Here is a 25,280-nt window from a genome sequence, read left to right as displayed (position 1 = left end):
TCAGCCTCCTTTTCCATCCCTCCCCAACCTTCTACCCTGTCCGAAGACCACCATTCTACAACGTAGGTGGTAGTGTTGGTGACTGTTGCGATTATGGCAGAATGAGTGAAGGTGGTATTAGTGGTGATGGTGCTCAAAGCTTTTCACAGTTTTAATGTTTAAACAATAATACTGTCTGAAGAAAGGAGAAAATGCCTTTATAGACAGCTGAAGCACTTCACAGAAGGTATTAGGTTTATTAGGAGCCACATTACTTGCATAGAGTCCGGGACCGTGATTCCACAACTTGATATACACCGTTGCTGTCCAAGATCACACAAGAAGCATGAATAAGATCAAGTTCCAGGCGTTGACACAATGCAGAAACAATACTACGAAGTAAACTGAAGATTATTAAGTATAGAAAACAAGTTGCTCTGCTATAAACATTTAGATAATAGTGCATCTGCAGAAAGCGAGCAAGGTTTGTGTACATGGATGGATCAGAGTACACACTACTTTATGCTTATTAATAGCAGCGTTACTACCATGGTCTACAATAAAGTGCCACGGCATTTGCCCATATGTGCAATCTGTCGAAGATCACTTGGAGTGCAGAGTGAGCCAGAAGCAGAGGGCAGGGAGACGGGTCTTGAAAACACACAAGGAACTTGGAGGAAATCATTGCGAGTTGCTAATTAGCAGGGCACGAGTTAATGGGTATCACAGGTAGATGAGTTTACCCACTCATTTCAAGGGGTGGACGTCATCAACCCTGCCAAGAGTTTAGGCCCCATAGAAATATGCTAAACGTGTCCCGGTGTAATTTTCAGACGCGTGAAGACATTCAGCAGCGCCTGCAAGTTGTCTGCTTTCGTTCTGGACAGCAACATGCAAGAGGGGAGAGGGATTATCAGATTCCTGCTGGACCAATAACGGCTGAGGTTCGGGGCCATCAGGCCTCGTTTTTGTTGGAGTTTAGTAGCTGGGAGTTATTGGGAGCCTCACACCTAAATGGTGGGGAAACAATGGTACACAGCTATCCAATTCACAGGTACTTATTCAATCCCTGTAAATAAGAGATATGCATGCACTGTAAGAATGTTAGATGTGTTGGTCTGTCCCAGTATTTACACAAATAGTAATTTAAATACCTCAATTTAGTTTTATATCCCAAACAGGGTTTTAGAGCGATTTACATCACACTGTATACATGGACAATAATTCATATGTATGTATTTATCACTATACAGGATGTGCTACATAGGACAATCTAAATTTGGCCAGAGCCTAAAACTTAAATATTTAGCCTACCGCCTTAAAAATAATTACCAACAAGGCGGTCAAACTCCATTCTTGGACCACTGACAAAGCAGAGATAGCACACAAAAGGCATTGATTGACAGTTCTACATTCCTACACCACTTGGAGCCAATAACCATATCTCACAAACCACCTTGCAGTGCCCATTCCACACTCACTCCTTTTATTCCGCATGGGTGCCTTTCCATCAAACGATCAGGTCCTTGTGTGGAAGCAAACTGGCCGAACCCCCAATTCTGCTTATGTGGCAACTTACAAGAAAGTGTACTACAATTCTGATGCATCTGTCTAGCTGTTGCTCAACTTAGACAGAAACTGTTGTGTCCTGCTCTGGGGGCTCTTCAGATTAGATCCTGTCACCTCGTAGTGATGGCGTTCCTAAATGGGCACAACATTCAGCTTTCCTGCCGGGCCGCAAAGTTTCTGCTGCAACTAAAAAGGTTGATTCTACAGTGAACTGCGAACCCTTGCAAAACATAATTCTTTGCTCTACATCACACATTAGAGACTGTTTTTTGCCATTGCTCTTTTAAAGCACCACTACCACCACCAATACCAATACTACCACCACCAATACCACCACCTCAGTGCCTCTCGCTCACTAGTAATATCAGGGGCACTGTACGAGGCCAAAGTTGCAACCTAGACCATCCTTGCATGCATGCCATAAAGGACAGCCCACCCTGCACCAGGAGGTGAAGCCAGGGCCCTAATACAGCTGGAGTGTTTTTCATTAGGCCAAAGAGAGCAATGACATTACGCAATGCCACATTGCAAACTCACGGAGAGGGCAGGAAATGCCCCCACTCCTGCTCTTCCTCCTAAGCCGCCGCAGTCTAATCACCAAGTGAAAGGTGTTGGAGCGCTTTGTTAGTGTTTACAGCTCGGATCATATGTAATCTCACTCACCACTTTGTGTCTGTATAATTTACAACACTTACACATCTTCATTGCACTATTTATCTATGATATTTACAATCTAACGAGCAGTCGAGAAGGCCCTTTATTGCAATGCAATAGGTCTCACATTTGCGAGAGTTTAAGCTATCAGTATTGTAAATGACAATGGCTTTCATTCATGTTTTTAAACCCAAAACATAAATAAAAGGCATTGTAATTTACAATGCCAATAGCTCAAACTCTCGTGAATTAAAGACCTATCTGTTGTGCCAGCTTTCCTTGTTTCACTAAAAAGCCCAGAGCACTACCAAATCTTTTCCTGGGGGTCCGCCAATGTAGCAGGCCCAATCTTTATTGTTGGTAGGTTTAAGATTTAGCAGTAACAGTATTTTTTGTACAAAAAACAGACAGCCGACACCTGCTTCATTGCAGACGACGTTTTCAAGGCTGTACGTTCAAACATACAAAGAATAAATACATTGGTTCAAATGTAATCGAGAAATAGCAAATAACTATACCAAACTGTCTTATCACTAATCCAGGCGTTTTCTTCTACTGTCTTAAGCACTCTTAGACGTGTTTTTCAGCAGATGCCCTGGATCTTTGTTTAGTACAGTCTGCGGCACTGTGTGAGGACTGAGTGACCTCTGTACATAGATAAGATCTCTTTATGAGCTTCCCCAACCGGGACGTTAGAGGCTATATCACAAGACGCCCTATTTCCAGGAGCAGAGCTCATCTTTTATCAACTGACCCAGGTGTTACTGGTAACCTCTGGGCCTTGCTACATACAGGCAGGTGTCTTGAATATAGGCACGGAGAGCATGGATGCTCGGTTCAGCAAGAAGCATTTATGCATATTTGACATCCCGCTTGTGTTTTGATTGTTTCTTCCTAGCTTCCCAAAGTTATCCAGTACAATCAACGTTACCAGACTGTTACACATTTGGAGACATGCATTTATGCAAGCCAAGATGGCTTTTGCCTAATTACGATGTGCAGTCTATTTTTCTTTCTTCAGTTCTATATAGCGTGAACTCGACCTGAAGGAATTGGAGTGCTAACATGAGCAAACGCTACAATAGACAAGAACACAGTAATTTTTTGGGAGGCACAGGAAAATTAAGTGATTTGTCCAGAATCAGAGGATGTGGAGCCAACACCAAAACTCAAACCTAGTTCCCCAGCTTCAAAATAGGCAGCTCTGACCGCTACGCCACATACCCGTGTCATGCATGTCTATCCCAATGCAAGTGTGCCAGGACTGATTTGTTGCACCGGAATTTCATTGAAAATATCAAGTTTTTTTTTCACCCGAGTTTACTGACAGAAGAGACTGGCTGTTCAATACTCCCATTGTTTGGGCCTGCTTTTGTCACTCAACACGAAGGAATAGTCATCTCTGTAGCAAGCCCACAGGGAGAAGTGTGTTTATGGCAGCCTCCGGTGCAATTCTTAACTTTTTCATAATGGTTTTGCGGATTAGGATCTCTGGCAATTGAGATCATTTGCGTTTTCAATTACATAAAAAATCTGCAGTTAAATTTAGATTTCAGTTTAATAAAATTTGTATTAATTGGGTAAATGAAATTAACCAAAGGAACTTAGAGACAAGTGAGAATAAACCTCAGCATTAAAAATTAGTAACATCTTGCCTTCAATATTTCTTATAGTATGTTGAAACAATTCAAACTAGTATTAGAACAATGACCTTTTCTCTGCTTCCAATATTGTAATGCCCTACTTCCAGATGGGAGGAGCCTCCCCTGCATTTAACAAGATTAAAAAAGCAATCTATTCTTTAAATTTGCAGGGTGACTATAACCTATTTAACCAAAAAAATTCAGTGCTAAGATCGACAACGTTTGAGATAGTAACAGCAATGGCAGTTCCCTGAAGTGCGATGTAGTGCAAAGAGTTATGTTTAATGGTTCACAGTTTGCTGTAGAAGCCACCTGCTCCCTTGCAGCAGAAACGTTGTGGCCTTGTGAGAAAACTGGATGTTTTGCCCATTTAGGCAAGCTGTCACCTTTAATTAAGAGTCGGTCCTAGGATTTGCTGCTTTAAAAGAGTATTGGTTGTAACAGACTCGAGATATTTCCGGGCTAAAGTGATTGAAAGCAGGCACCCATGTTACGGGGCGGTCGTACTGCTTAAAAAACATTCAAGTGGTGTCAGCTGAAGCAGCGCATTTCTGGCCTGCAGTGAGAGAAACTCAATAAAGTAAATAGTGCTTACATACTAAATACTGGGCGTTTGGGGTACGCAAGAAATATAAGTTAGCTGCCAATGACAGAACACACCAAAATATTTTGCTGATGTAATGGAAATTTCTGCTGGGGGATAAGGTATTACGCCAGTGTATTTATTAAAGAAAACCTATTACATCTCTGTTGATGTTTTTCTCTATATTCGCAATAGAAATGACATTGACGATTCTTCTGTAAAACAGATTTCAGCACCACAATGAAGCCGATAAACAACAAAAATATTGTCAACTTCTGAGGACCCCCAAGGTGATATAAATCACTTCTGGCAGAAAATGACTATGTCTGAGTGTGTGGTTGGGGTGAAAGTGTGTGGTGTGGGTTGGGGGCGGGGGTGTCACGGGTGTCACAAGTGAATTTTAATTTTGACATACCAAGGGCACTAAAAATAAAATCCTTAAACGCGAACAGGGGCAGAAGTCTACGTGCATCGGAAGCGGGGGCTCCTTTGCTCGGAGACGGGCTGTGCTGTTTGAAGGGGGCACCCACCGACTCCCAGAACAGCTCTCATTTCGTAGAGGTTTTTGTTTTCACACCTCCGATTCCTGCCTAAAGCTATGTGTCAAGCTTTCCTCTGCCTCTTACAAAGCTGTGCCCTAAGACGATGCTCTGTCCTCTCAGCACACCCTTTCTACCCTTGAAATGATGTAGTGCCCCACAAATGACACCATGTCTCCATGTTGCGGCTTCCCAAGCACTCTGAGGAGCGGAGAGAAGAAACACCTCGCTCGGAGCCTCCTGCCTTCATGTTCCTTTCCTTTCTGCGCTAAAGACGTTTAAACAAATATTTGCAATGTCATAGGTCTCGCATTTAAATGAGAGACCTATGGCGTTGCAAACAAACGACCGCAATTGTCCCTGCTTTGAAAGTGAAAGCAGGTGTGGCGCGCTGAATGTAAGCAAAGCCTGTCATTATGCCTAATTTAGGAGACGCTCGATAAAGAAAAAGTACACGTACTGTGTAACAACCAAGTAAAGGGGCCAGTAGCCATGGGAGGATATAAATGAAGACATGGCCGTACTAAGGAGGGACTAACAAGCCTATTAAGGAATCAAACACCAGTATTTACTAAGGACAAAGACACAAGCCAATAAAAAATATGGGCGGGGCTTCTCCCTACTCTACCTACAACAGTGCCAGAGCAGCGCTTGCACGCTGGCTCAGGCTCGACCTAAAAATGGGCTTTGCAGTCCTCGTATATCAAACGAGGTGTCTAGAATTTTTCTTGTGGGTATGCTCATAACAGTTAATTTATGGAAATCTTTAGCATGTACGTCCATTGCAATTGAAGTAATGTTCAATATCAGGAAAAAATTATCATAACATAAAGCAGCTGAATAGTAAAGAAGAACTTTAGCACCTCTCAAGATAATTTTAGCATCACTGTCTGACTACAGGTCACGAGGGTAATGATTGCTGCTTCTGGCTGAAAAAGCAGAACTCGAGCATTTTCTTGTTGACAAACAATGCAGGCCAAGATGTGTCAAAGTTTTCCATCTTGGTAAATTGAAACAAATTACATATTAGTTAACTATTAGCCAATATAGAGTTGATGAGCATACTTTCAGTATCCATCTAAAACGTTCTCATTGCGTACCTTGCTACGTGATAGCTTTGTTTTATGATTTTTTTCAGAGACCTTTGTTCTCAGCCAAAATTGCTTTTAAAACAAATTGTATTTTTTCTGTTGTAGCCCTGCAAAGTTTCCTAGGTCCATGCTTGACTAGCTTTCCCAGTCCAAAGTTCTTTTTTTTTTTTTTAACATTCTGAACCTTGCAGGCTTATTTTTCTGAAATGGATCAGCTTAGACCTAGTAACTTGACAGCTGGATATGATATGAATGAAAATTTGAAACTTTAGATCTCCAAGTGTGTTGTTGACTCCAAAGCCAAGTCTGACTAGGGGTGTCATACAAGACAGAGTCATCCACTTGATTAAAAAGCTTGCTTTCCCTTTTCAAGTCCTGAGTGTTCTCCCTGTGTACCCTGCTTCTTCAGGTCTAGTCTGGTCTATGAGAATACTCCGCAAACATTCACTGCTATCTGACTGGGATAAACATGAGCCAGTTGGTTCTGCCTTCTACGTTTCTTCAGTTCTAGTCTGGTCTATGAGAATGCTCCCTAAACATTCGCTGCTATCCGACTGGGGTTAAACGCGATTTGGATGGTGCTGCCTTGTACGCATTTTCAGGCTTAGTCTGGTCTATGAGAATACTCCGTAAATGTTCACTGCTATACGACTGTGGTAAAGAAGAGTTGGATGGTTCTGCCTTGCACGCTTCAAGTCTAGTCTGGTCTATGAGAATACTCCGTAAACATTCACTACTATCCGACTGGGGTAAACACGGGCCGGATGGTTCTGCCTTGTACATCAGTCATAATCCTAGTGGAGACCACGGTGACGGGCAGTTGCTGAATTAGTCAATGCAGGGTCGGTGAAAAAAAGCTTCACAGCCTTTTAGGCAGTAACTTAAGCTGGAGCGGCAAGAGCACGCACCATATCAATGCACAAGCCATTCTTGAATGGTGACGTTCAAGATTGAGCTGAATGTTTACCTACATAATTGTAAAATCAGCCTGCAAAACTTTAACTTCACGTCTTTATATATAAATGCTTCTTTGTAATTTTAATAATTGCTTTAATGATAATTCCAAGCTAACTCTTTTCACAAATATTATTTCTTGTGATTCTGAAGACGTAAAATGTCCACTGTGTTTGCAAACTATTGCTGTGGGTTGGTGTGATGCTTGTAAGTCTAGGGAGAGGAGCCTGACAGTTGACAAACACCCTGTCCTCCTGGCAGCTGGACCCTTATGGTGCAAATGTGCATGTGAAGGTGCAACATGTAGTCTTATCACAGTCCGTTACATTGCTATCCTCAGTGGTTGCCCAGTGAGCTGATCAAAATTACACTGTCAACTGACTATCCGCTGATGGGGCTGAACCATTGCCCCCCATATGTATTTATCAAATAAGTATGTACAGTAGCCCACCCAGACCAAAAAAAAAAATGCCAAGTCAATAAACTATTGCTGAGGTAATTCAAAAAAAAGGAAAGAATAGGATTCCTGGAACTATTTTGTAGGAATATGGGCACTCGTACAAGTAAAATGCTTTCACACACCATGAGAGGAGCTAATGGCTGAAGTGAGGCGATCCATTGCCCCATCCTGTATGTTTTGGTGAGTGTAAGCAAAATTTGAATGACCGTTTGGGAGATCACTCAATTAAGATTGCTGGCCAAAAGCCCCCTTATATATGTGTATTGTTATTTATGAATTGGTTTACAAAACATAAGTCTGGTGAGATAGCTAAAGTTACCTGGATGCCAGACCTAAAAAGTAAAGCTTTGTGACACCAGTACCAAATTTGGCCATGGAAAAGCAACGCATTGCATTGCAAAGCCACATTAATTTGCCTCAATTTGATCACTGATTGCACTTGACGCTGTAGGCATAATCCTTTAATATGTGGGTGAAAAACTAACTATGATCGCAATTGAAAAATAACATTCAATAGGCATTTCCATAGTGGTAGCAATGCATGTAGGAAGATATGCAAGTGTTACAATAAAACTGCCCTAAACCTCTGAGAAGGGGGAAGCCTAAAAGTTAGCTAATTTGCTCCTAGTGAGGAACCTAAGAGAGCCTTAGGAGAGGTCAGAGAACTTTATCTTGACGGGGCATATGAAGGGTGGAACTGATGAACAAATAAGTACGGGCAGGGAGGGGAGATCAGGGGGGGTCTCCAGCCAGTCTCTTGTAGCAGTGGAAGTGCAAAGAAGGAGCACAGACCTCCAGGCTCGAGCTATATTCTGTTTGGATGCGCCCGTCATATGGCGTATAAGATAGCAGTCCGTGTGTGTCATTGCAGCCATGGATGTGGGGCGAGTGCCCAAAATGAGCATGTGATAGTCCATGGGTATAGGATACCCAAGGTGCCCCTAATATGGTTCAGAATATCCTTCCAAAAAAATTTAAGTGAAGGGCATGCCCACCATATGTGAGAAAAGGTCACCCCCTGTGCTCTATATCACCAGCATGCGGCAGAGGCTGCAGGTAACATGAAGCGTAGCCGGGCTGGGGTATAGTGCCACTGAAGCATTACCTTATAGGCTGCTTCTTGCTGGGAGATGCTTCTATGTGTTAGTTAGATCTCGCACCAGAGCAGATCCTATTGTTTCTGGGTGATGTCTGGAGTATTGTCTAGAGTCCATTTCCATTGGTATGGATGCCATTGAAGGAGGCATGATTGTTGTAGAACATCATACGTTTTAGACACCAGACCACAAGGAACTTCAAAGCTGCAGACAAGTTGCTCAAAAAGAGTAAAGTGGCGGTTAGTGGCTTCTACGTTGGAGGGGGAGAGAGGGCCCAATGCTGAAGCAGAAAGTATTGATGACTGGCAGATTCAGGGAGGTGGAACTCTTCCTACACTGGTCGAAGGGCTTAATCATCTGGTCCTGAAAGAGGTCCTGCTGGAGTCTGCACTCACCCTTGACGCAATCCAGGAAGGATTCCCACGGAAGGGCAGGAGAGAAATAGGGGTTCAGTGCAACTAGAGTGTTCTGGGACGGGAATGTGGTCAGCCCCCTTCCAATGGCCAATCTATCCCATATCTCCAGTACATTGCATGTCGGGGTGACAATGTAGGTACTGGGAGGGTGGGACGACTCTGGAAGCCAAGCGAGGTCCCAGAGCGTCCCGCAAGCGACCACGCGGTCCATACGTAAACAGTGTTTCTCGCTCTCCTGCACCACCACCTTAGAATTGTAGTATAGATAGGCAGCCCAGTAATAATCCTGGAGTTTGGCACAGACAAGCCCTCTCCAGTTCCTTGTTTGCATAAGAAGCGCAGCAGAGTTGTGGGGGTGCTTCCTTTCCACATGAAGGCGTGAAGGTCTCCTTTTAATTGTTTGATGTCATGTAAGGCAATAGGAGTGGGCAATGACTGAAATAAATAAAGGAGCTGGGAGAGAATATTCATCTTTACCATATTGATGCGGCCTAACCATGAAGTATGGAGTGGTCTTCACTGCCGGAGGTCCTCAAGTATGCCTTACGGTAGCGTGGCCAATTAGTCTGGGTCCAGATGGCTAAGGAGTTAGTAATTGTAAGGCCTATGTACTGTATGGAGTGTGAGATCCACTGGAAGGGTGAGAATGTCCGTAAGTGGTGGAGAATCTATTTTGGGAGAGTGAGGTTAAGCGCTTGCGAACTGGCCAGATTAATCTTGTACCCAGATACTTGCTTGTGGGTCTGTAGAGCTTGGACCACTGCAGGAAGGGAGGTCTCCGGCTCTGTTAGGTCAAGAAGAAGCTTGTCTGCATACAGTAGAACTTAATGGTCTTGTCCCCCAAAAGAAATCCCCCTAATGTCAGATTATTGCCGCAGGTGGATGGCAAGCGGTTCCACCACAAGGGCCAATAACAGGGGGAATACGGGGCAGCCCTGTCGGGTGCCCCCAGACAAAGGAAAGGAGCTAGCAGTCTGGCCATTGATACGGATGGAGGCAGTGGGTGCCAAGTAAGAGTCCATGAACTTGCTGAACATGACTGGGCCCATCCCTATTTTCTGAAGGACCGCTCTTAGGAAGGCCAAATTCACCTGGTTGAAAGCCTTCTCGCATCAAGGGTGAGGAGAGCTGGGATGACATGTCGTTGGGCCTATTCGACTAGATGAGCGAGGCATCAAACATTGTCCGAACCCTGCTCATGTCATATAAAGCCTACATGATTGGGTCTATTAACCCGAGGAGAAGGTTTTCTAGACGGTTGGCCAACATCTAGGTGTAGAGTTTTGAGTTAGTATTCAAGAGGGCGATTGGGCGATAAGATGAACAGAGCGTTGGGTCTTTGTCCAGTTTTGGGACCAGTGTAATTTCGGCATTGGATATGTGGCATGGGAGAGTGAATTGTAGAGTGTAAGCAAATGGTTTTGCAGCTGTGGCAGAAAGACCATGTATAAGGCCGGGGTAAGGCCATCTATGACATCGGGACGCTCTTGGAGGACCCTGCGAAGCTCTGCAGTAGAGAAGGGTTTTTCCAGTTCTTGGGTCAGAGAGGGATCTTGTGGCTGCCAGGAACAGCTCTGGAGGTACTTTGCTATCCCAGTGTGATCTTCACCCCTGCAGGTGTAAAGGCATTGGTACTAGGCTTGAAAAGTGTCTTGTTTATCCACTTCCCTGATAGCCCAACCAGAGTCACCTGTCTGAATCTTAGCAATTTGAGACCTAGCATGAACAAATTAATTTTGAAATAATGTAGAATGACAATCGACAAGGCCCTTTGTTTTATATACACTTGGGTAAAAAAAGAGAAAAATCAGAGCGTGGTAGAACCGTACATGCCTGCAAGCTTCAAATTAACTAATGAAAGAAAATCATATTAATTCTCTTCGAAATATTTTGGCTTTATCACCAAATTATTCTTGCTATAACCAAATAAGAGAAAATGCGAGTTAGCTACATTTCAGATTGTACTCTTGCTGAGGTACTATCTTTTCAAACGTTTCCAAATGTTGCAGGACTAACTGCAGACTACCGAAGACTCAATGTGTGACATGAATCTGCGTTAATGTACACATGATCTAGAACGCTATACTGTTGTCGTGTGAAATCATGGTAACTTCTACTTCTGTAGCAGTCTTTAGTTTTCATGTTCCAGTTTGTTAAAAAACAAAGAAATATACACTATAGTCGGTGACAACAAACATGAACTGTGTAGTTGCAGCTGCATGTTCCTTTTCGTAATATGGACATTTACAAAATCATATTTTTCAAGTATTTGATTGGTTTAACAGTGGTATTTCCAATTGATAGAACAGGCGTTGACAAATCAGTAGGTCTAGCGTTGGCTGTCAGCCTTTAGTGTTCGTCGGTACTTGTTTTGTAGAACATTTTATTGTTTGTTAAGCTGCCGGGCTGAATCAATCCAATAAAAAAGGCATTGGCTAAAAGCAAAAATATGTTTGATCTCAAGTGGCACATGGGTATTGTTGGCTCTGAAAAGAACTTCCTTTTGTGTGGATGTGCTCCACGCACGCAACCTGGGCTTCGTCCTGGACTCCTCCCTCTCCATGACCAGGCAAGTTAACAATGTCTCCTCGACGTGCTTCAACATCCTACGCATGCTACGGAAGATCTTCTGGTGGATCCCCACCGAGACCAGGAAGACCGTCACCCAGGCCCTCGTCACCAGCCGTCTGGACTACGGCAACGCCCTCTACGCCGGTACCACCGCCAAGCTCCAGAAGAGACTCCAGCGGATCCAGAACGCCTCAGCCAGACTCATCCTCGACATCCCACGAACCAGCCACATCTCCGGACCTCTGAGAGACCTTCACTGGCTCCCCGTCAACAAAAGAATCACCTTCCGCCTCCTCACCCACGCACACAAAGCTCTACACGACCGAGGCCCGAGTTACCTCAACAGCCGAGTCAACTTCTACGCCCCCAAACGCCACCTCCGCTCAGCCAACCACGCCCTCGCCGCCGTCCCCCGCATCCGAAGAGCTACTACAGGAGGAAGGTCCTTCTCCTACCTGGCCGCCAAGACCTGGAACTCCCTCCCCCCCGACCTGCGCCTGACCCAAGACCACCTCTCCTTCAGGAAGAAGCTGAAGACCTGGCTGTTCGAGCAGTAGCGGCACCCCCCCCCCCCCCCCCCCCCCCAGCGCCTTGAGACCCTACGGGTATGTAGCGCGCTCTACAAGTGTCATTGATTGATTGATTGATTGATTTTTGAAGGACCGAACGCAGCAGAATGCTGTCACTTGATGTGAAGACAGCCACTGGCTGAAGTGGCCTGACTCATTGCCCTATGGTGTAGTGAGCAGAAGAAAATTGTGAACGACCCAATACATACCAGTGGATAACGAGGGCTGGCGGAAAGCCCCTGTGTTAAAAGCAAATGGCCAGACCTAAAAATTATAGTGATTTGACGAATTTGCTACATACTTGAATACCTGCTGTTTTACTACAGAACATCATAGACTATACTAAAAATGGATAACAAGAAGCGTAGATCTTGACTTTTCTCTGTTCAATGCAAAGCAACCTAAAACGCGATATAAATGTATGAACGATTATGATTTTCTAATTGTGTACAGGACAATGAAAAGCATCCAAATAACTGTAGGTCATTATTTCTTACTGTTTAAGATGTATTGTGAAGATCACTGGAGAAATGGTGCTTTCCTTTCCTGCTGGAATCACTCGGCACTTCGCCAACAGCCCTTCCCCAGCTGTTCTCACCTTCCGTGTCACCAATTACAACCGGTTAGAACACGTCCTGCCAAATCCACAACTTCTCTGCTGGTAAGGAATGTTTTTAATCCGCTCAAATATCATTATTAAGGTCATATTTAAGGCGGCATATAATTTATTAAAAATAAATACATCAGAATTTTAGTTCATCTCTTTATTATGTCAGAAGTTTACTGTAAAACAATAACAATGGAACATTCATTTAATAGTTAATTATGGTTTTGTGTAGTGCAAGGCAGCAGAGTGGATGTAATATTGAGCCCTTAAAATCTTGAAGGCTTACTTTGCCCAAGAATAATGCAAATGCCTCTGCATATTTAGTGTACTCACAGTAGTACAAACGATTGTAGAAAATACAAACCATGCCCTTCATATGCTGCATAATGTTTCTCTTTAAGAGCATTTTCCAGCTGCCCAAAGGTTAACTTAAGCTTAAAGGTTCTTATGTGCTGCGACTGCTGAGTTTCTATTCTCAGCAAAATTGTTAATATTTACTCTCTATTTCCCACCCAACCCCCTTTTGACTCTTCAGATTTTTCCAAGGTCTCTTCTTCATCCAGTCACCAACTGTCCCAATTCCCAACTGTGTCCCCCAATAATAGGGTGAAGGCACTACATGTATGCAAATCTCCTTTTCCGCATCCATGCCCGCCTCCTAATCAATAAAGCTTCAGACCCCACCAAAATCCTAGAGCAGTACATCCATTCTCAATCTCGGAAGTTTGTAGAATCTAAACAACCCCTTGATTCATCACAGTCTGGTTGGCTTTCAAACCATCTAAAGTACAAAATCAGTGCTCCTGGCGGCCACAGAAGATTTCAGAACTTTAGTGGATCCAGTTCTATCAGCTGCCCTAATCCTTTTGAACCAGTTCACAGTTGGATACCGTAACTCATTCCATCATAGTTAAAAGGCCTAATTGTTTTGCGATCTCCGATTAGGCTCTATAGTCATTCAGCTCTTTTTTTTTTGTTTGTTTTTTATATCAGACAGAACACAGTCTGTGTCCATCCTCTCTTTTAGCTGGGCCCCCATGAAAATTGCTGTAGGTTCCGGCAAGCCTCTTCACTCAGCCAAACTCTTTCTAATATTTATAGCGCTGCTTTCTGCTCTGGTCAAATCTTTTAGTTTTAAAATGATCTAGCCAAACGACACGCAATTTATCATCTCTATTGTCGAGAAACTGGGTTCCTACCTTCTCTGCCACCTGTAGTTGTCTATCTGCGGTGACACATTGAATGTGCTAAAACTGCTTGAAACTGCACAGCTATAAAACTGATATTTTGCTTTTTAGGAGAAGATCCCCAGTTTGAAGCAGCTCAAGGCAGCCATCTGAATTGTGAATTCCACCCGCTCCATACCCTTTGTCTAGAAACCTAAACCTCTTGTTCAACACTAATCTCACATTTGTAGAGTAAATATCTTGAGTCATGGCAAATTGTTTACTGACACTCAGAACACAAAGGAAGGTTTTACAATTGCTCCCAGAATCCAGTAGTAAAACAATAGTGTATGTACTTGATACATCCTTAGTTGATTATGGAAAGTCCCTGTATCTTGGCCTGTCTGTATTTAGAATTTAAAGATTTCAAAGGGTTCAAAATGCAGCTGCCTGCCTGGTTTTAAATGTACCTGCTTGGAAATCAGTATTGAATCATTTGAAAAATCTTCACTGGTTTCCTGTACAAAAATGATGCCTGTTTAATGCTAGCTGCCTTGTTTTATGTGCCTTTGGCAACCACAGTCCCTACTGTTTAAAAGCAATTTCAGATCCCTTGGATCCTCCAATGAAAGACGGATATGCATTCCCAGCATCAGATACTTTTGCGTTTGTGGCTGCTCCTTTGTTTTTCTGGTGGCGATATTTTTTAACTCTTCTTTATTACCTTTCTTCTTTTACTGAACAACAGGGGAAAACTAAAATCTTGGCTATTTCAGCTATAACCATTTTTTAAGTCTGTTTTTCAGATTGGTCATGTCTCCTTAGTACCAAGATGAAATGTATGACTGTATTCCACATGCGCTTATCGCGCATTCCTTGGAAACGCCGTGATTAGAACGAACACATGTTTAGCACGCATTCATTCTGCATACCAGTTATTTAAATGACTTGACTTAGTGGTGTGCCGGGTTTTGGAATAGTTAAATGTACTAATCCAACTCCAGTCTGCGCAATAGCACGGAAGGTGTTGGACTTTAATTCCAACACCATTCCACCAATGCACCCTCCTAAAGCATGTAACGACTTGCATGCAGAACGAATGTGTGCTTAAGACCCGTTTGTTCTGTTGCTGGCGCTGTGAAGGCAGAGCGTAATTGAGGCTTCATCCTAAAGGACGTTTACCACCAGGATGCCCTTCCAGGGTGAAATCGCACTTTTTAAATTAATTTCATTCATTCTTTTATTGGTCCGAATGTGTGTGCTCCAATTTACTAGCTAGTCTGAGCCATTTTATTGTTTGGTGTTTTGATTCTCAAGTGTCAGCGTGGGTTAGGAGACAGTGCCAAGAGGACACACACAGCCCCAAGATCTGGTGAGGTCTAGTCAAGGCAGCTGAGGTGACGAATCCCCTGCCAGGGAGCCTCACTTTGTTGGATATCCTAGGAATTAATTTTATCAATCGCTGCAGAACCGCCGATTCTCCATCCAAATGCCTTCAAGTGGCTGAGAATCATTCAAACATTTCACCTTTCACTTTTGGGTTTTTATAAATGAGATTCTTTAAGTGCCACTGATATGTCCAGGCGTGGGCCCTGTGCTTACTGTACCAATAGACTTCAGCTGCACCCTCTGATGAGTGCCAAATAGGCTGTAATATTGCTAAACGGCAATATAAATTTGAGGTTGAGTGGCTTCACTCCTTATAATATTGAAAGATGGCCTTTGTTTTGGTGGATTTACAATAGTTGGAGAAACCTAACCGGATGATGCTACCAGAAAGCTAAGGATTAGATGCATCTACTTTAGAGGTGTGTGACTAAAACATGTTCAACCCCACCTCAGAGGATTTTACTTCTATATGTAACCTGGAGAAAACCACTCAATTGATAGTAGGTTCAGTAGCCAAAACAATTTGCTGATTTCCATTTTGCATTGTAAAGCCAGATATCTTGTCATATAAAGGAAAAATTGTGTGCAATATGTCCACCCTGACATAATAAAGCAGAGTTGTATGGTTTTGCTTTAGGGAAAAGCTGTTTACGACGTGGTCCTACTGTTTGTACGAGGTAACCTAAGTGTATTGGATACACATGAGTAGTCACTATATTACAGGCACTACATCGAAAGTCACTATTGCAGTCACATTTTTAATACAATTACATTGAAAGTCACTACATTGCAGGATTCTTAACCTCGCAGATGAATATGTAGGTATTAGTATAAAAATATACATCTGATAGAGACATCTAGCCACAGATTCCTTACCTTTGAATTTTCCAGGCGCCAGACTGGATCCGGAAGATTTTTCTCCAGGCAATACCTATGCGTGCCAGTAGGTTGCGTCAGTCTGCTCTGCTTGACGTCGTCCGCGTTGGAAGTGACGTTGGGTCACCTATGTAGGCGCCACATCAGTGTGCTGACGTCAATTATTTTTTCCGCATCAGTCAAGCACTGATCCGTGAAGAGAACTACGCTCTGTCACTTTGTTGACATGAATTCCGACCTTTTATTGACCCCTTTGTGTAGGATGTCCTCTAGTAAGACTTCAGGGTTCAAGCCGTGCAGCACCTGTCATCGCCCCATATCGGTGACAGACCCCCATTTCTTCAGCTTGTGGTGTCTGTAGCACAACCACGACTCCAAGTTATGCTCCGACTGCAGAGCCATGGCACTGAGGCTTTGAGGAAGTGGTTCTTGGGCTGCTAATGGCCTGGAAAGCAACACCATACCTAACTCCTTAGAGATCACTGTCCTGGTCTAGAATACGGTCCTGGCACCGCTTTAATTAAATGAAATTGTGATTTTTAAAGCGCACCACTACCCAAGGGTGAATAGGCGCCGAGACTATCAGTAGGTGATGGGAAAAGTGAGATAACCAGACATCAAGTGTGGACCGTAAAGAAAAAAGATATGAATGCTGTACTAATTATTAAACAGATATTTTTTTTAAGAGCCTTACGAAAGGTAATCAGATTGTTTATGGATTTTAGTTTGCCGGGCATCGAGTTCCAAAGTTTGGCAGTGGCCACAGCAAAGCTCTTAACTCCCCAGGTGGCTCTCTTGATTTTAGGTACGACCAAATTGGCCTGAGAGGAAGATCTTTTTTTTTTTTTGATAACCAACTTTATTGATTACTAAAACGACATACACAGACATATACAGAAGATGAAAGATCAACATCCAGCTCAGATCTCAGCGTACATGAGCAACATAGCACCCGCAAGGTCGTACAGATGTGATTAATAGACAATAAAGGTAGAATAACACCCACCATTTCCTGCGATTGCCCAGCTAAAGCTTTAGTCTTCTATCGCCCCAACCCATTTACCCCACACCTTGCGATATTTCTTTGGACAGCCCCTGGCCTCGTACACAGACCGCTCTTGCTCTGCACACCAGTCCACCGCACTGCGCCACCGTGACATGGCCGGGGCTGTCGAAGTCAGCCAGCTCGCCACAATGTCTGTCTTAGCCACCTTCAGAGTTGTGGTCAGGAGTTTGTCGGCTCGAGAGCCATCCAGTCCTTCGTTAATTCCCAGGAGTACATTCATGGGGTTGAGAGGTACCTCCCAGCCTAGGACCTCAGCGAATTCCCCTGTTACTGATTCCCAAAAGCGTGTGATAACAGTGCAAAGCCATACAATATGGAAGAAATCAGCTTGTGGGTGTGCGCAGCGGGGACAGGATGCTTCGGGACGAAGCCAAGCGCGGTGGAGGCGCAGAGGCGTAGAGGCGTGAGGTAAGCGGCGTGCAGATTGTATATTTGGACCAAGCGAAGCCGCGCGGAAACTGTGATTGTTTTGAGGGCCATTAGCGCATTCCACCAGTCGTTATCGTCGTCGTGGTCTAAGGACTTAAGCCATCCCTCCCATCTGTCCCTGAGTCGTGAAAGTGTGTTAGGGGTGTTATTTGTTAGGGAGCGGAAGATACGGGAGATCCCTCCTATCACCAGTCATAACCTGGGCTTCTGGCGGGCTGTACTCTGTTAAGGATGTGCCCTCTGGGATGTGTGAAAGGAGAGCATGATGCAGCTGCAGGTAGGGATAAAACTGCGAGTTATGCAGGGAGTATAGGTTTTGGAGATCCTGAAAGGCACGAATGTTGTCCCCTTTCCAGACGTCCTCCAATTGTGAGATCCCGATTAGATCCCACGCCCTAAAGCCAGATAGGCCGGCAACCTCTCGGAGCTGGGCACCCTGCCAAAGTGGAGTGTATTAAGTCCATTTACCCGACCAGTGAGTGTGGCGTAGGGAGGCCCGCCAGGCCAGAAGTACCCCCCGTGCCCCGCCTCCTGCGTGAGTGGGTGCGCTGTGGCAGCAGGCAGGTACCCTCTCTACTGCCCTCGGGAGAGGTGTTCCGGGCGTTAAGCCTTAGGAGCCGTTCTTCTGTCACCCATGTCCAGGCCTCTTCAGGGGAATCAAAGAAAAGGGTTCTGTTTTGGAACACTACCCGGAGGCGGGCCGGGGAAGAGGAGCCTGTATTGGATATTGAGGGCATGCAGTTTGTGTTTCACTTCCCCGAACGAGCGCCATTGGCCCTGAACCTCACTTGTGTAGCCAGGAAAGAACATAATTGTCTGGCCCTGGTATTTGAGGTGCTGGAGCTTCCGTACCTCGGCCAAAATGGAGTCCCGGTCCCTGAAGTTAAGGATCCGCATTATTATCGGCCTGTGGGGCGCGCCCAGCAGCGGCCTGGATGCAAGAGATCGGTGCACCCGCTCAATTGCAAACCATGGGGAGAGGGAGCCCTTGGGCATCCACGAGCGCAGCCAGCATTCAGCAAAGTCACATGGCTGGCCTTGTTCCGCCCCCTCCGGAAACCCCACCAGGCGGAGGTTGTTTCGTCGTGACCTGCTTTCAGCATCTTTGGCCCGTCTGTGCAACTCCCGGGTATGGGTTTGGAGGCTCGCAACCTGATCTTTAAGATGTTGGATGTCGTCCTCCACCATGGATATCCGGGACTCCGTCTCCTTGATCAGGGCCATTGCATTGTGGAGGTCTCGACGAATAAGAGTCATGTCAATCCGAACTTCCTCGATCTTGCCCTCCACCGAGGATTGGGAGGTGCGAATGGCTTGGAGGATAGTGGACAAATCTGCTGGGGTGGGGGCGTACTTCCCTGTGGTCCCCCCCCCCCCCGTCGCCCCGGAATCCGTGACTGTGTACTGGTCCATCTCAGTCTGAGTGTCGGGGGTCTTTGGCGCCCGGTCTCTTTCCATGGTCGCCACTCTACAAGGCCGGGGGCCAGCGTCGCCACCCGTTGCTTAGATGAAGGACGAGCAGATGCAGGAGCTTCCTGTCGGATGTTTTCCGGGGCGGACAGCTGCGGGGACGAAGGGAATAGGAGAGGGGCGGAGGTGAGGTGGGAGAACACCGGCCACACAGCTCCCTGCTGCCTGACCGACAGCTGAAGCCCCTTCACCGCAGTCCCCTTCCACACCCAAAGGCCGGAGTCAAACGTGTAGGCCCCACTGTCAGGTCGGAGCCAGCGCCGGGTCCAGGGCGCTGGATCCAGCCCGGAAAGAGTGCAGGAGTATTATTCAAAGGGGAGGTGGGGAGCAGTCCGCCCGGGAGGAGGTGGGGCCAAGAGGGAGGCCACTCTCACTTCGTCACCCGATGTGGCGGCTGAGCCCTTCTGATAGGTACTTGTCCACTTGGGGTCCGCGGCGGGTCCATTGGTGATGCACAGGGAGAAGGGGGGAATCCACTAGCCCCCCACCGCCATCCAGATCGACGGCGGAGGTGTTCTACACACACCTCCGCTACGTCCAGAGAGGGAGCGTGTGGGCCAAGAGAATGCTTCGCATGGTGACGGTCAGCTCGGAGCTCAAGGACCAACACTCAAGCCGGGCACCGGGCAGCCCCCTTCAATTGTGTCCCTCGGTCACCAGGAGGGACAGGACACCGACCTTGCTCTGTCTCTGTGCCGCCCGAGCCTACGGCCGAACTCTTCCACCCGCTCTCCGTCCACCCAGGATCCACAGTCAAGTGCCACGGCAGGCCCGCCTTAGGCCATTCCCCCAACTCCTTACCTCGCCGCAGGGGCTCCAACAATCCACTCCTGGGCCGCTGCTCTCCTCTGGGCCCCGGCCGGTACGGGCGGTCCCGGTCCAATGCCGCTACAGAAGGAGAAGAATGAAGAGAGAGGAATCCACCACCGCTCCCGCTGCTGCCCGATCGATAGCCCAGGCAATCACCGCACCGCCGCGGCACCAGGAGAAGCGCGCGGGTCCGGGGCGCTCAACTAGCCAGCAGCAGGTCCGGGGCCCAGCACACACCCAACGTGCAGGGGCAGCTCGGGGCTCCAATGGCCCCACTTTGCCAGTGGGGACGGGGACAGCACATCGTGCTCCTCCTCCTTGCCGCCCGATTGACGGACGATCTCCCCTCAGGTCTCCGGGCGCCCCAGGAGGCAAGGCTGATTGCAGCGGGCGGGCCGCCCCCAGCGCCTCTCACCTCCTCCAGGCGCAGGCCAGACAGATCCGTGGGCGAGTCTGCCGCCTCCAGCCAAGTCGGGAGCAGCTGCCGGTGTCTCCCGGGGTCTCCTCTCTCAGTGCGGCACCCCAGGCGGTTACAGGGTCTCCAGGAGAAGCCGGGATGCAGCTCCAGCGGGGCCGCCATCTTAGAGGTGCCGCGAGGTGGACTGCTCCATAAGGCTGCCTACAACCTCAATACGCCACTCAGGCCACCTCCACTCGTGGATCCGGGGCAGCTCAATGACTGGATTTTGAAGCAGATAGCCGGCGATGGTGGCGGATGACGGAGGGGTCTGGAGCACTTCTAAAGTGCGACCACCGTCTTGACTCTTCTGGCCACTCCCCCGAGAGGAAGATCTTAAATTCCTGAATGGGGTGTACAATTGAAAGAGCTGTCTGATGGATGCTGGGCCATCAAGATAAAGGGCCTTAAAAGCTATGCACTGAGACCTAAACATTACCCGCTTTCTCACTGGGAGTCCGTGGAGTGAAATTAGAAAATGGTAGACCGACTGATGCTTTGGTATCCCAAGAAGCAATCTAGCCACTGCATTTTTGGACCATATGGCGCATATGCAGAGTTTTCTTGTGGGCATTAAAGAAAAAAGCCCATTACAGTAGTCTATTTTGGAAATGACAAGTGCAATGATCACTGCCTTGCGTAAGTCCAGAGGAATATAGGGGCAAACCTTTCTAAGTAATTTAAGTAGAAAGAAACCCGAGTAAGTGATGGCACTTGCGTGCCCCACAAAGGAAAGCTTTTCGTCGAATTGGACTCCCAGATTTTTCACTTTGGGAAGAGGAATTGGGGGAGCTCCCATTTCCTGAGGCCACCATTTGGGAGACCAGAACCATGGGCGATTATCGAAGAGAAGCACCTCAGTTTTGTCTGTTTAGTTTCAGACTATTGTTAGATACCAGCTCCTGATATGTTGCATACAGTCGTGGAAGCATTTTGCAGTCCTGTCTAGATCTTCTGTGACCGACACTATGATCTGGGTGTCATCAGCATATGAGAATTGAGAAAACAAAACTTTTAATCAACGAAGCTAGAGATGTAACGTGCAAATTAAAGAGTTGGACTCCATGCCAATCCTTGCGGTACACAACAGGGTAGTGTGAAAGATGTTTAACTGTAGCCATTGGATTCCACAAACTGAACGCTATTAGTGAAAAAGGCTCTTAGGAGCTTAAGGGCAGCGCCCCTGATGCCTAACTCAAACAGACGATTGTGAAGCCCATGGTTTACGGTGCTGAACACTGCCGAAAGATCTAACAAAATTAAGGCAGCATTCCCTCCCTTGTCTAAAGTTGTTCTGACATATTCGGAAGCTTTGATCAGGGCTGACTTCATGCAATGTTGGCTTCTAAAGCCAAACTGAGATGGATTTAGCAGCTTTTTGTCCTGGATGAATAGAGAAAGCTCGGTGTTCATAGCTTTCTCTACCTTCTTGGCCGTAAAAGGTAGCCAAAAGATTGGCCTACAGTGTCTGGGATTATCTGCGTCCAGGTACAGCTTTTTTAGGAGAGGGAGAATTGATGCTATTTTCCATTTTTGGGAAAGTGCCCTAAAAGGAACATTTTATTAAAAATCAATAATCAGTGACTGGGGACAATGGCAGAGGCTAGCTGTAGTACTCTGGGTGGACAAGGATCAAAAGGCGTCCCTGATTTGATTGAACAGGTCTGTTACTTGACCAGTTGTTAGGGAGGAGAAAGCAGAAAAAATAGTGTTCAAAGACTGATATGGCTCTGATTCAGCGGCCATGCTGGCTTCTTCCCTGTTGTTGGTCCCTTTTTGGGAGCCATCCGATATCGCCGACTGTGGGTTGTTAGTCGTGCAAGCCGAGCTTTAGTTTGCAGCAAGATGTTAAAGATAGCCTCTACTTTGTCTTTAAAGAAAGTGGTTAGTTTGTTACAGAAAGAGGCGTCTCCATTGGAACTTTTGGCCAGCAAGGGATTGCTAAATTTGACCACTGTAGAAAAAAGCTGTTTGGGAGTATTAATGGCCAAATTAATTTTATTTATAAAGAAGTTGGATTTACCTTTTAATCGAGTTTTTTTTTATATAATAGCAGTGCTGCTTAATAAATGGTTTTGTCCTCCGTGCTATAGTTAGACCTCCATTTTCTCACTAACCTTCTACAAGATTGGTTAGCGAGACAGGGTTCAGATGGTGTAGGTTGATTTTTGTTCCCGCATTTATTAATGCATGAACTAATCCATTGATGATAATAATAATAATCCACATTTGTGAAGCGCGAACGATCACCCATAAGGGTCTCTAGGCGCTACGGGCCATTGGTAAGATTAAGCAAGCTGTTGCCCAGTGTCACATGGTGCTGGGCTAATCTGCCGCTGGAGATCGAACCGTGATCCCCAGATTCCGGAGTCAGTCGTCCTGGCTGCGGCGCCACACCTCTTCCTCTTGATGGTAATCTTCTGTAGCTGAGTCAAGATCAGAAGATACTGGTATAATTTATCGTGTTAAGGCACCAGTGAATTGATCTTCCGATATTTTATGCCAGGGTCGATAACTGAAGGTAGATGGGGCCAGGGGTTTTCAGAGCTGTGGTCCACTAGATTAAGTTGTAACATCACTGCCTTGTGGTCTGACCATGTAAGCGTTAAAGATTAAGTGACCCGAATAAAAGGGCATTCAGAGAAGATGTTATCAAGAGTATGACCCCCAGAATGCGTGGGGTCAAGAACTAATTGTGACAGGCCCAGAAGAGATAGTGAAGAGTTAAGGTCAAGGGTATTGGGGTCCTCTTTGTTCTCAAATGAAAGTTAAAATCACCAAGAATGATGAAATCGGATGAGTTGGCTTTGATATCCCATGGTGTGTTATCCATGTTTAGGAAAAGATTTCTGGGGCTGAGGGTTCTATAGATGAGGGCACCGTTGAATGAATAGTGGTTTGAGAGAGCAATTTTAAAAATCAAGGCTTCACAGCCTAAAAGAAATGGGGGTCAAATCTGACCTTAAATTGGTCCGTAAAAAGAATTGCTAAACCATTGCCTCTCTAAACTGTCCGATCCAATCTGATTAGAGAGTAACTAGGGGGGTGTCAGTAACCAGGTCAGGGCCCAAGGCAGCGTCTGCCCATGTCTCGGTAACAAAGGCAAGATTGATATTAAAATTATCTAATAAATCAGCCATTTTGACAGCATTCTTTTTATAAGTGAACAAGCATTAAGAAGTGTACATTTTATCATCTCAGCTACGCTTTCGCGAGCTCTAGGCGGTTTGGACATGAACAGACCGGACATGTTTTAGTTGATGGTTTATCCAGTGGGGAAATCGTAGGACCAGTGCAGGACCGGGCCGCTGAGTCGAGCCTTCGTAGCCCCTCGCTAGTGTACCTATAAGAAACGAGGGGCTAGGAGGAAAAACAGGCAAGGGCAGGCTCCGAGTGTGGTCCGAGTGCGGACGGGCGCAGACAGTCTTGTCTTTGGCGCCAGCTGTGCGTACGCCCTGCCGGTCGAGCTTTGAGCCCCGGCATCCAAGGTGAGTGGCTAGGGGCATGTTGTAAGCGCTGCTGCGTGTGTTCCGATAAAAAATTTAAGAATGTGAGAGCAAATGAATAGCAAGAACTGGGGTCCAGCAACCCCCCCGCTGACCTGCACAAGCTCCCTTGTGCAATGTCAGCTACTGGTAACCAAGGATAATCCAAAAGTAACAGGTGAAAGAAGCAAATCATAAAACAATTTTTAAAAGTAGTCTCCACTCTAAGATGGTGCTATGGGAGACTGGTACCTCCCCAAAGCGGCACGCTCGTGCCTACAAGGAAATCAAAAATGTAAAACAATCAGAAGAGACTCCTACCATTGTGCTTCAAGAATCCCAAGTCCTCTTTGTCTTTCAAGATCATCGGGGCACTCAGGTATGACAAGCAAAAACACACATCTCCATGTCCGCAGCCGCATCAATCGACGCCGATTTCGGTGCCAACAGGACCAACATGCCCTAGGTCGTTTTTTTTAGCCTTATTCTGGAAGGCTAGGATTGGGGAAAGGGGAGGAGATCACGGGACCCTTTAAAAGACCAGCCTTATGAACAGGATGTGGACTGATTCGAGGAATTGGGTGAAGCCAGTGGACTGGATAACTCTCCAGATACTGGCATGCTTTCTCCCACTGTGGCACAGAGGAGGGAGCATCTTGCGCAGTGGTGGTGTGTAGGGCGAATGGGTCCTTGGCCTCTAGCTACCTTCAGTAGTGGTCTAAACTAACATCTTGACAGAGGTGCTACTGCAGAGAGCTACTTCTTTGGAACCCTTGCTCCCTTTTAATAAAGCCCTCACCGACGTCCTTCTGTAAACATGGTCCAAACCCAGCACAGGGGTTCCTGTGAACAGGACAATCGCTGTCGCCACCGCCTTGCCCCAGGTGACCCAAATCGCCTCACTACCCACCCCAGAGAGTTTGGTAGTCCAAACCTCTGCCTCCCATGGTGCGTTCCCTGCCACTTCCCCAGACAGGGAATCCAAGATGCTGGACAGTTGCGGCAAGAAAATGTTTTCTTCTGCCAGCCTTGCATTCCTGTATGTGAAGACTGCATGCTTACTTTGTCGTTATTCCCACTCTCTGTGGGTAACGGTTAAGCAAGTGCTGCCATAGGTCCCGAAGGAGCCCGGGCCATCCTCTCCCAAGCCATAACAGATGGGAGAGATGCAGCAAAATTTGCCATTGGATTTGGCACATACATGACCGACTACCTGGGCAGAGCGATTTCTACGATGGTGGTGGTTAGATGCCACTCCTGGCTGAGAAAATCTGGCTTTTCAGGGGATGTCCAGGCTTCGCTCATAGACGTGCCCTTTGATGGCATCTGTCTCTTCGGGGACGAGGCAGACAAGGTGCTGGAGCATTTTAAGGACTCCTGGTCTGCTGCCAATCCTTGGG

General features: G+C 46.2%; 1 protein-coding gene across 8 annotated transcripts in view; it reads left to right on the top strand.

The window, feature by feature from the left end:
• The window catches only part of SGIP1 (SH3GL interacting endocytic adaptor 1), a 1,140,118-nt gene that overhangs the window by 950,938 nt on the left and 163,900 nt on the right, over positions 1 to 25,280 (top strand). For all 8 annotated transcript variants that reach the window (XM_085602350.1, XM_085602347.1, XM_085602346.1 and 5 more), the window contains one exon: positions 12,631 to 12,786. In XM_085602350.1, the coding sequence (XP_085458476.1) occupies positions 12,631 to 12,786 (156 nt within the window). The remainder of the gene's footprint in view (positions 1 to 12,630; positions 12,787 to 25,280) is intronic.

This window comes from Triturus cristatus, chromosome 4_2 (assembly GCF_964204655.1).
Source record: "Triturus cristatus chromosome 4_2, aTriCri1.1, whole genome shotgun sequence".
Classification (NCBI taxonomy): Eukaryota; Metazoa; Chordata; class Amphibia; order Caudata; family Salamandridae; genus Triturus; species Triturus cristatus.
The sequence above is the reverse complement of the archived record's forward strand: the minus strand, read 5'-3'. Positions and strand labels throughout refer to the sequence as shown.